The sequence below is a fragment of the Erinaceus europaeus genome, chromosome 1, assembly GCF_950295315.1.
Source record: "Erinaceus europaeus chromosome 1, mEriEur2.1, whole genome shotgun sequence".
Lineage (NCBI taxonomy): Eukaryota > Metazoa > Chordata > Mammalia > Eulipotyphla > Erinaceidae > Erinaceus > Erinaceus europaeus.
In genome coordinates, this window is record NC_080162.1 from 192872865 (window position 1) to 192885261 (window position 12397).

A 12397-nucleotide genomic window follows, 5' to 3' on the forward strand; every position below is an offset into this window, starting at 1 on the left:
AGTAAGAATAAAGAATGATGGTAAGAAGAAAAATACACATTGCAGCTTGGTGGTAGACTGTTATATTCTCAACCATGAGGACGAGAGTTTGATCCCTGCACCACAGGCGCCAGAGTGATGCTGTGGTTCTATCTTTCATGAATGAATAAATGAACCTAAAAAGCATTTAAAAAAAAAAATCTTAAAAAACAGCATATGTTCCAATTGCTGAAAGCTATTTTGTTTTCTTATCAAATGAAACAAAAAGACAATTCATTTACTGCTTCAGTATTCTTACTCTCAGGTGGGGCAGACAGTGTGATAGCTATGCAAACAGACTCTCAGAGCTGAACAGTGGGGGAGGCGGGTGAGGAAGAAGGAGAAGCAGGAAGAGGAGGAGGAGGAGAAGAGGAAAAAGAAAGCAGAATTCTTACTCTTTTTTTTTTTTTGCCTCCAAGGTTGTTGTCTGGAATGGGTGCTTGCACCTCAAATCCATTGCTCCTGGAGGCTATTACTTCCCTTTCGTTGCTCTTTTTTTTTTTTTTTAAGTGTTGTTGTGGTTATTATTACTGCTATTGATGTCATTGTTGTTGGATAGGACAGAGAGAAATGAGGAAAGGAAGGGAAGACAGAGAGGGGGAGAGAAAGACAGACACCTACAGATCTGCTTCACCACTTGTGAAGTGACCCCCTTGCAGGTGGGGAGCCGGGGGCTTGAACCAGGATCCTTATGCTGGTCCTTGCGCTTGGTGCCACGTGTGCTTAACCCGCTGTGCTACCGACTGACCCCCTAGAATTCTTACTCTTTTCCATAACAGTGTTAAATACAAGTTATACCCTAAATGATAAAACAAAACGATGAAACATACAGTATCTTAAAAGTCTTCAAAACTGAGAGTCGGGCAGAAGCACAGCAGTTAAGCGCATGTGGCGCAAAGCGCAAGGACCGACATAAGGATCCCGGTTCGAGTTCCCGGCTCACCACCTACAGGAGGTTGCTTCATAGGTGGTGAGGCAGGTCTGCAGGTGTCTATCTTTCTCTCCTCTTCTCTGTCTCCCCCTCCTCTCTCCATTTCTCTCTGCCCTATCCAACAATAATGATATCAATAACAACAACAATACAACAATAAAACAATAAGGGCAACAAAGGGAATAAATATTAAAAAAAAAAGTCTTCAAAACAAAATTAAAGAATCAGAAGACCGTATTTCTTTTCTGGATTAAAATACAAAAATATTAAAAGTCTTAGGGAAGTGTGTGTGTGAGTACTTGACAAACTGTCTATGTTCTTAAGAGTTTCCTCACACAAAAAAATTCAATTTGGCTTCCAAAGACATTGTGGCACCTAAGACAAGACTTCATATCTGACAATGTCAACAAGTACTGCGTATTTTTTCAGAAGCAAAATTACAGAAGCTGGGCCTTCCACCTTGTGCATTCCATAAGGAATTTCATTTCACATTTGCTGAGACATAAATTTTAGGGGAAGATGACCAGAGATCTCTGAAAGGTGCAGAAGAATGAAACTGAATCACTGCATTTTACCACACACAAAATGGGTCAAGGACTTGGATATTAGTTAGAACAGAAGCTATCAAATACTTAGAGGAAATTATTGGCAGAACTCTTTTCCACCTAAATTTTATATACATCCTCAATGATAAAAACCTAATTGCAAGAAGAGTAAAACAAAAATAAACCAATGGAAATACACTGAATGGAAAAGCTTTTGCACAGCAAAAGAAATTATCACCCAGGGGCAGGGCGGTAGCACACCGGTTTAGGCTCACAGAGTAGGAAGCGCAAGGACCCACATGAAGAGCCTGGTTCCAGGCCTCACTCCCCACCTGCAGGGAAGGGGGGGTTGCTTCACAAGTGGTGAAGCAGGTCTGCAGGTATCTTTCTCTTCCCCATCTCTCTCAATTTCCATGTCTTATCAAAAAAAAAAAAAAGAAGAAAAAAAAAGGAACCAACGGCCTCCAGAAGCACCATACCCCAGTGATAAAGGAAAAAACTACCCCAACGAGACTATGTCATACATCAGACAAAAGAATAGTAACCAAAATATATAAAGAGCTCACCAAACCCAGCAACAACAACAAAAAACAGAGGACCCCCCTCAAGAGTGGGGAGAGGATATGAACAGAAAACTCGCCAAAGAAGAGATTCAAAAGGCCAACAGACATATGAAAAAATGCTCCAAGACATCCACTGCTAGAGAAATGGAAATAAAGACAATGAGAAAACCACTCCACTCCTCTGAGAATGTCATAATCAGAAAGATTACTAATAACAAATGCTGGGGAGTTGGGCAGTAGCGCAGTGGGTTAAGTGCAGGTGGCACAAAGCGCAAGGACCGGCTTAAGGATCTGGCCTGAGCCCCTGGCTCCCCACCTGCAGGGGAGTCGCTTGTGAAGCAGGTCTGCAGGCGTCTCTCTTTCTCTCACCCTCTTTGTCTTCCCCTCCTCTCTCCATTTCTCTCTGTCCTATCCAACAATGATGACAATAATAATAAGTACAACAAAAAAAAAACAAGGGGAACAAAAGGAAATAAGTAAAAAAAAAAATGCTAGAGAGGTTGTGGAGACAAAGGAACCCTCCTGCACTGCTGCTGGGAATGTCTATTAGAACTCTCAGAGGGCTAGCAGTGGACCTATCCTATGATCCTGCAATTCCTCTCCTGGGGATATACCCTAAAGAAACAAACACACCCATCCAAAAAGATCTGTGTATACCTATGTTCATAGCAGCACAATTTGTAATAGCCAAAACCTGGAAGCAACCCAGGTGTCCAATAGCAGATGAGTGGCTGAGCAAGTTGTGGTCTAGATAACCAAAGGGGGAGGGTGGCGTCACACCTGGTCAAGTGCACATAGTGGTATTTACAAGGATCACTCCAAGGAACTAGGTTCTAGCCCCCCACTCCCCACCTGCAGCAGAGATGCTCACAAGAGGGGAAGCAGGCCTGCAGGTATCTTTACTATTTCTGGATTGTTTCTCTCTCGGTAAGTAAGCCTAGAGTAGCTACTCAATGCTTCACATTTATAAAACCTATTTATTGCCCACTTCTAGTCTCATTTTACAGATAGAGACATCAGATAACGGAGTGAGGAAGGAGTCTGCCCAGCTAGTTAGCCTTGACTTGAACTGACAAGTAGGTTGAGAGTTTCAACTTACCCCTGTGCTACACTGTTTCTTAGTTACTTGATTTGGCATTTAACACAATCAAAATATTAACTATTAATATGCTGCTTAATTTATTTATATTAATTTTCATTTATTTATTTATTTATTTACCAGAGCACTGCTCAGCTCTGGCTTATGATATTGGGGGAATTGAACCTGAGACTTTAGAGCCTCAGGTATGAGAGTCTGTTTGCATAACCATTATGCTATCTACCCCCGTGCTTAATTTCTTCACACTTTTAATACAATGAGACCTCTGGCACATTTTCCATTTCGACCACCCAAACCTTTGAATGCTTCCTCTTTTATAATACTTACCAATAGTAAGGTCATGCACTGGCTGAAACCTCTTGTCTGTAAACTGTAGCAATAAGCATGATTTACCAACACCTAAAAATGAAAAAAGAGAAAAAAAAATAAGAGACAAACCTCACAGAGATTAAGTAAGATGAGGCTGGATGGTAGTGCACCTGGTTGAGTGCACATAATGGGCAAGGACCCAGGTTCGAGCCCCCAGTACCCACCTGCATGGGGAAAACTTTGTAAGTGGTGAAGCAGGGCTGCAGGTCTCCCTCTCCCTCTCCCTCTCCCTCACCCTCACCCTCACCCTCACCCTCACCCTCTCCCTCTCCCTCTCCCTCACCCTCACCCTCACCCTCACCCTCACCCTCACCCTCTCCCTCTCCCTCTCCCTCTCCCTCACCCTCTCGGGTTATTGCTATGGCTCGGCGCCGGCACTACAAATCCACTGCTCCTGATAGCCATCTTCTTCATTTTGTACTGGATAGGACAGAGAGAAATTGAGGGGAGAGGAGAGATAAAAGACAGGGAGAGAGAAAGACTCCTGTAGACCTGCTTCATGGCTTGTGAAGAGACCACCCCACCCCTGCAGGTCGGGAGGGGAGCTGGGGGCTCAAACTGGGATCCCTGAGCTATGTAGTATGTACGTTTAACTCAGGGTGCTACCGCCTGGCCACCTCTCTCCCTATTGCCTCCTTCCCTCTTGATTGCTGGCTATTTTGAAACCCAATAAATAAATAAAGCTAATAAAAATCCATTTTAAAAAAGATTAAGTAACACTTTATATAAATAAAAACACACAGAGAAGGGGCAGCCAGGGTTTCTGGCACTTAGTGACTCATCCATAAAATGCCCCCCTCAAACCCTTTCACCCGGGGTGTCAATTAATGGTTTACAGTACACCTGCTGACACACGGGTACAATCTTTCTCATCCCCCCAAGATAGGTGCCTGCCAAACACTCTCACTCTCAGGTCTTTTGCCACCAAACTGCACCAGCACTCCACCCCACCCCCCCCACCCCTGCATAGTCCTTGGATTTGCTACCAGTTTTCACTTAGTATTTTCTCTTTTTTTGAAAAAATATTTATTTATTCCCTTTTGTTGCCCTTGTTGATTTATTGTTGTAGTTATTGTTGTTGTTGTTGTTGGATAGGACAGAGAGAAATGGAGAGGGGAGGGGAAGACAGAGGGGGAGAGAAAGACACCTGCAGACCTGCTTCACTGACTGTGAAGCAGCATTTTCTTTCTATGCTGGTTTCTTAAATTCCACCTAAAGGGAGATCACCTGATAACCACCTTTCTCTTTTTGGCTTATCTCACTTAATATGATTCCTTAAAGTTCTATCCTGTGGGGAAATACTCTGGAGATTTCTCAGGACATCAAAAAAGGACCAACCCTATGACCCTGCAATTTCTCTGCTGGGGATTTAAAGCAAACAAAAACACCTCTATCTAAAGAGATGCATGCTCATATCAGCACACATAATAGCCCAAATTTGGGATCCAACTCACATCCAACAAAAGTTGAGTGGCTAAGAAAGTTGTGATACATATGCACTGCTCAGCTGTTAAAAATGAGGAAATCGGTGGTCGGGTGGTAGCGCAGTGGGCTAAGCACAGGTGGTGCAAAGTGCAAGAACTGGCATAAGGATCCCGGTTCCACCCCCTACTCCCCACTTGCAGGGGAGTTGCTTCACAAGTGGTGAAGCAGGTCTGCAGGTGTCTATCTTTCTCTCCCCCTCTCTATGTTCCTCTCCTCTCTCCATGTCTCTCTGTCCTATCTAACAACGACAACATCAATAACAACAACAATAATAATTACAACAATAAAATAACAAGGGCAACAAAAGGGAATAAATAAATATTTTTTAAAAAATGAGGAAATCGGGGGTTGGGCAGTAGTGCAGCGGGTTAAGCGCAGGTGGTGCAAAGCGCAAGGATCCGCATAAGGATCCCAGTTCAAGCCCCCGGCTCCCCACCTGCAGGGGAGTCGCTTCACAGGCGGTAAAGCAGGTCTGCAGGTGTCTCTCTCTCCATTTCTCTCTGTCCTATCAAACAAAGACAACATCAATTATGGGAACGCTTCACAGGCGGTAAAGCAGGTCTGCAGGTGTCTCTCTCTCCATTTCTCTCTGTCCTATCAAACAAAGACAACATCAATTATGGGAACGCTTCACAGGCGGTAAAGCAGGTCTGCAGGTGTCTCTCTCTCCATTTCTCTCTGTCCTATCAAACAAAGACAACATCAATTATGGGAACGCTTCACAGGCGGTAAAGCAGGTCTGCAGGTGTCTCTCTTCCCTGCCTTCCCCTCCTCTCTCCATTTCTCTGTCCTATTCAACGAAAACAACAATAATAAGACAAGGGCAACAAAAGAGAAAATAAATATTTATTAAAAAATGAGGAAATTGGCCCAGTTGGAGACGTACCTGGTTAAACTTTTGCTTTATAGTGCATAAGGATCCAGGTTCAAGCCCCTGGTCTCCATGGAAAGCTTTACAGGTGGTGAAGCAGGGTGCAGGTGTCTATCTCTCTCTCTTCCTCTCTATCTCCCCCTCCCCTCTCAATTTCTTTTTTAAATTTAATTTATTTATTTATTCTTTTTGTTGCCCTTGTTTTTTTATTGTTGTAGTTATTACTGATGTCATTGTTGTTGGACAAGACAGAGAGAAATGGAGAGAGGAGGGGAAGACAGAGAGGGGGAGAGAAAGACAGACACCTGCAGACCTGCTTCACCGCCTGTGAAGTGACTCCCCTGCAGGTGGGGAGCCAGGGGCTCGAACCGGGATCCTTCCTCTGGTCCTTGTGCTTAGCGCCACCTGCGCTTAACCCGCTGCGCAACCGCCCGATTCCCCCCCTCTCAATTTCTGTCTCTACCCAATAATATTTTTAAAATGAGGAAATTATCTCCTTTACCTCATCATTTCCTCATTTTTAACTTCATCTTTAGTGACATAATGCTGTGTCTCTGCCTATCTCTGCCTTTCACTTTCTATCAAAAAGAAAGGAAAAAGAGGAAAAAATATTTGTTGAGACAGTGGTGGAGTCATGCAGGCACCAAGTCCCAGTGATATTAACTATGGTGGCAAAACAAAACATAAGTCAAATATAGTGAGAACAATTATTAAATATAATTATAATCAAGTGTCACAAAGTTGAATAACACAAGAGACTTCACTTCATCTGAAAGATTTAAAAAGGTCTTTCCGGAAAAAAAAAACTAATCTGCTCAATGTCTTCCAGATTATAAATTCAGTAAGAACAGTTAAACAACAAGGGCAACAAAAGGGGAAGAAAAAAAAAAAAGAACAAAGAAATAGTAGCCCGTATCTGTGCAGTTCCCAATGGAGGGGAGGGGACACAGAACTCTGGTGGTGGGAAAGGTGAGGGACTGTACCCGTCATCTCAATTTTGTAAATCAATATTAAGTCACTAATAAAATTTTTTTAAAAAGAAAACATTTTGCTCAAAGCTATTAATATCAGAGTTCTAACTACTGAAAGTAGTCTTTCAGGCCTGGGACAGAAAGGGAAAAATTAAGTGTTAAAGTTGAACTAACGGGGCCGGATGGTGGCGCACCTGGCTGGGCGCACATGCTACAATATACAAGGACCCAGGTTCAAGCCTTTGGTCCCCACCTGCAGGGGGGGGGGAAGCTTTGCAAGTGGCGAAGCAGAACTGAAGGTGTCTTTCTTCCTCTCTTGTCACTCCCTTTCCAGCTATCTCTATCCAATTAATAAAGAAAGATAATAAAAACTTTGTTTAAAAAAGTGCCCATGATAGGGCACCAAAGTAAAAACCCAGTGGTGAGGTAGACATGTAGCTTCCTGGGCCAGTGGGGGGTGGGAATGGGTGGGAGGGATGGGTCACAGTCCTTTGGTGATGGGAATGGTGTTTATGTACACTCCTAGCAAAATGTAGACATATAAATCAGTAGTTAATTAATATGAGAGGGGGAAATCAATTGTATGTCTCAAAGGTTCTCAAAAGACAAACTGAATCTTTTTAATAGATAGGCTACGTGTTTGATATGCGGACTCTCTCAAAAGCCTAGACCAAGTAGATCAGAAGCTTCCAATAGCACAGCTATATACAAGATACTGGGTACTGTACAGCAAACCATAACAAAGGGACTTTTCAAAGTTAACCCAATTACGAAATAATGTGATGATAACATTAACTATTGATTGTCTTTTTGAACCCTAAGACAGCAGGAACCTCACATCTTCACTATAGAGCCCCTACTTCCCCCAGTCCTGGCACCCTTGGATAGGGCTCACTTTCCCGTATGCTTCTCCCAATCCATACCAAATAATATTGCATCCGCCGATCACAACCTAACCAAAGCAACGATTGCCATCTCAACATGCTTCACCTCAGTGTGTATCCAGAGACTTCACGTGTGGAATGACAACCCTTCAGCTTCATTACTCGGGTGAGACCTTTCCTTTTATAGTACACTCTAATTTCATCTCAGGTAGTTCACTTTCTAACAAAGTCCCATAACCTAGACATACACCAGTTTCTGTGAGAGAGAGCGTATGTGCACACGTATCCATAAACTACTGCAAAATATATACCTGAAAGCAGGATTACACTAGAGTTTGCAGTGAGTATCTCCCTAACACTTCCTCTCCACTATTCCAATCTTGGGATCCATGATTGCTCAACAAATTGTTTGGCTTTGTATGTTAACTCTCTTTTCAATCACCAGGTTCCAGATGCCACCAGGATGCTGGCTAGGCTTCCCTGGATTGAAGACCCCACCAATGTGTCCTGGAGCTCAGCTTCCCCAGAGACACACCTTACTAGGGAAAGAGAGAGGCAGACTGGGAGTATGGACCGACCAGTCAACGCCCATGTTCAGCGGGGAAGCAATTACAGAAGCCAGACCCTCTACCTTCTGCAACCCTCAACGACCCTGGGTCCATGCTCCCAGAGGGCTAGAGAATGGGAAAGCTATCATGGGAGAGGGTGGGTTATGGGGATTGGGTGGTGGGAATTGTGTGGAGTTGTACCCCTCCTACCTTATGCTTTTGTTCACTAATCCTTTCTTAAATTAAAAATTTAAATAAAAAAAAAAATAAAAAAATAAAATAAAATATTCTTTTGAGCTAAAAAAAAAAAAAAAAAAAGTGCCCATGCTATCGGGGGAGGGGGTGGGATATGGAGATTGGGTGGTGGGAATTGTGTGGAGTTGTACCCCTCCTACCCTATGGTTTTGTTAATTAATCCTTTCTTAAATAAAAAAAAAATTTAAAAAAAAAACAAAAAAAGGAATAAATAAATAAACATATATTTAAAAAGTCAAAAAAAAAAAAAAAAGTGCCCATGCTAAAGCTAAAACAGCAGGAGTCGGGTGGATTGAGCACACGGCACAAAGCGCAAGGACCCACACAAGGATCCCAGTTGGAGCCCCCAGCTCCCCACCTGCAGGCGAGTTGCTCTGCAAGCGGTGAAGCAGGTCTGCAGGTGTCTCTCTCTCTCTCCCCCTCTGTCTTCCCCTCCTCTCTCAATTTCTTTCCAATACAATGACAACAACAGCAACAATGGAAATAAACAGTGCAGGCACCGAGCCCCTGTGATAAACCTGGAGGCAAAATAAAATAAAATAAAATAGCTGAGCAATTGAGTCATTTATTTTAAAACATTTTAATTTTTCAAATTGTTTTTTTTTAAAGATGTTATTTTATTTATTAAGGAGAAAGACAGGAGAGAAAGAGATAGACATCACTCTGGTACGTGTGCTGCTGGGGATTGAACTTGGGACCTCAGGGAGGGAGATAGCTTAACAGTAAAGCACTGGGCTTGCATGCCTGAGTTCTCAGGTTCAGTCCCTGGCACCACAAATGCAAGAGTTGAACTTGGGACCTCATGCTTGAGAGTACAGTGCTTTATCCACTTTATCCTTGTCCTGGACCACTTAAACTGTTTTCTTAGGGAAAATGGCTTATAAGACAATAGTTGCTACATAGAATTTCTTTTTATTTTTTAAAAAAAATTTATATTACTTATTTTCCCTTTTGTTGCCCTTGCTTTTTTATTGTTATTATAGCTATTATTGTTGTTGTTACTGATGTCGTCGTAGTTGGATAGGACAGAGAGAAATGGAGAGAGGAGGGGGAGACAGAGAGGGAGAGAAAGATAAGATACCTGCAGATCTGTTTCACCGCTTGTGAAGCGACTCCCCTGCAGGTGGGGAGCCCGGGGCTTCACACCACATGCGCTTAACTCGCTGCGCTACTGCCCGACTCCCACTACATATAATTCCTTATCTCCCAGTGATAGATGTCTGCCATAGAGTTTGACAACAGTTTTGATTTCACAGCAAAAGTAAGCTGAAAGTTTAGTGACTTCTTATAGCCCCGTTCTCTACCCCCCACCCACCCCCGGCACAACTTGAGCCCATGCTGACACGTGACCAAAGTCCACAGTTCACATTGGGGTCACTCTTGGTCTCCTCTATGTGGGTTCTGACACCTGTCATGTATCTAGAGACACAGTACCATAGAGTAGCTTCACTGTCCTACAAATCCAGTGTTCCATCACCCCTAACCTTTGGTAACTACTAATCTTTTGATTTTATTTTACTTAGTAGGCAACAGAGGACAGATTTCCTTTCTTCTTTGCTTTAGGGGTGGTGGTGGTGGTGATTAATGGATGGTTACAGTACAGCTGCAGACACTCTCTCCCTAACTCAGGTCTTTTTCCGCCATCACACACTGCACCAGGTCCTCAAGCCACACCCCCAGCTCCCTCACACCCCCACCTTCCCAGAGCCACCAAATTCAATCCAACTTTTACTTTGTGTTCTCACTTACATTCAGATCTTCCTGACTTCAAAAGCTATGTGGTTTCCCTTGACACCAGGTTCTCTTTGGCCCTGAGTTATGCTGTCACACACCTCTGGTGAAATCACACTGTTTTGAGTCTTCACATACTGGGCAGACTCTATGTCCCAAACACTGAAGGTGTCTGCAGGTGTCAGTCACAGGGAAGAAGGCATACAGGGATGGGGGTAGATCGCATAATGGTTATCCAAAAAGACTCAAACGCCTGAGACTCGGAAGTCTCGGGTTCAATCCCCTGTACCACCATAAGCCAGAGCTGAGCACACAGGAAGCCTGATGATGGAGATACATGACTCCAATTTCAAACACAAACGCTTCCTGACCAGGGTCTTTGTGTACTCAAGTAACAAACACCTATGATCAGAGATTCAGAGAAAAACAGTTCTCAGGTCCAGGTGGTAGTGTACCTGGTTAAGCACACGTTACAGCACGCAGGGACTCAAGTTCAAACCCATGGTCCCCACCTGCAGAGGAAAAGCTTCCTGAGTGGTGAAGCAGGACTGCAGGTGTCTCTGTAGCTCTTTCCTCTCTATCTCCACCTCCCCGCTCAATTTCTGTCTCATCCAATGGTAAATAAATAAGCATTTTTTCCAAAAGGACAAAAATGGGGGGGGGGGATTTTCTTCCCTGAAGAAAAGATGGGGGACTGAGAGTCTTAATTTTTCAAAGAGATTCTTCTGGGTAATCAAGTTTGTAATACTTTAACTCAAGGTGGGACTCAAGCTAAGTGAACTTTCCTGATCCACAAGCTTCACAAATAATACCCCACTCACCAAATATCCTGTCTCCTGGGCACAGCTCTGTGCCGCTACTGTGACTTGGGGCATCATGTCATTCAAATGGGGGGGGAAGAAGAGGAGGTATTTCCCATAAAAGACCAAGGAAGTATCACCGGGAGCAGAAACTAAAGTGACTGCCTCAACTCCCTTCAGTGTCAGAGATAGTACAGACTGTATGGTCATGCTTGCTGACTGGCTATAATGGTAAGTAATAAAAATTAGTTGAGCTGGATATTTACTACAGGTGCTCTCCATACAAAGGCACAATACGCTTTGATCAAAATGTAAATTGTGGGCCAACAAGATAGTTCACTCGGCTAGTTTATTTGCTTTGTCACAGGCATGACTCAGGTTTGAGCCCAGCCCACACAGCACTGATGAAAGCTTCAGTGCCAGGTGTCTCTCTCTTGATCTTAAAAAAAAAAAAAAAAACCCAACCAGGGCGCTGCTCAGCTCTGGTTGATGGTGGTGTAGGGAATTGAATCTGGAGCCTTAGAGCTCAGGCAAAAAAAAAACCTTTTCATAACTGTTATGCTATCTCCCTCACCCTCTTTTATCTTTGTAAAAAAAGAAAAGAAAAAAAAAAAAAGGTCTGCCTGCAGCGAAGCCTGGGTGACAAGGATAGGATAGTGTCTCTCCTTCATTGCTTTGTTTTTTTGTCTAAAGTCTACTATGATATGAGAATATAGTTGTTCTTGCCCTTTCTGCATTATTATTGAAACACTTTGCTGTAACCTTTCATTCTAAGTCTGTCTTTCCGTGGTCCGGGAGGTGGCGCAGTGGCTAAGGCACTAGGCTCTAAGTCTGTCTTTCTGTCTCAGATGATTCTTTTCTTTTTTGAATCCATTTAGCCACCTTTTTTTTTTTTTAACTCTACTTAATCGATAGGAAAGAGAGAGATGTAGAAGGGAGAAAGGGATAGGAAGGGAAAGAGACAGAAAGTTGCAGACCTGCCTCACTGCTTGTGAAGCTTTCCCCCTGCAGGTGGGAACTGAGGTCCTTGCGCACTGCAATGTGTGACCCCTAGCCACTCTTGCCTTTTGACTGATAAACAGAGACCATTCACATTTAGGGTGACTACTGATATATGTGGCTTGTTTATGACATTCTCTATATTGTGCCAGATACTTTTCTATACACTATACATATTTCAACTTGTTTAGTTAATGCTAAAAACAATAGGGTGTAGTGGTTAAGATTTTTGACCCTAAAGAAATGCTTCTGGGGGGGGGGCTGGCAATAGCATAGCGGGTTAAGCATAGGTGGCACAAAGTGCAAGGACCAGTGTAATGAACCCAGT

At 43.3% G+C, this 12397-nt stretch overlaps 1 protein-coding gene across 1 annotated transcript in view; it reads right to left on the minus strand.

The window, feature by feature from the left end:
- RAB2A (RAB2A, member RAS oncogene family) overlaps positions 1-12397 on the minus strand; it is a 68114-nt gene that overhangs the window by 34208 nt on the left and 21509 nt on the right. Inside the window, exon 2 of the mRNA XM_060200971.1 lies at positions 3484-3555. Within this exon, the coding sequence (XP_060056954.1) occupies positions 3484-3555 (72 nt within the window). The remainder of the gene's footprint in view (positions 1-3483; positions 3556-12397) is intronic.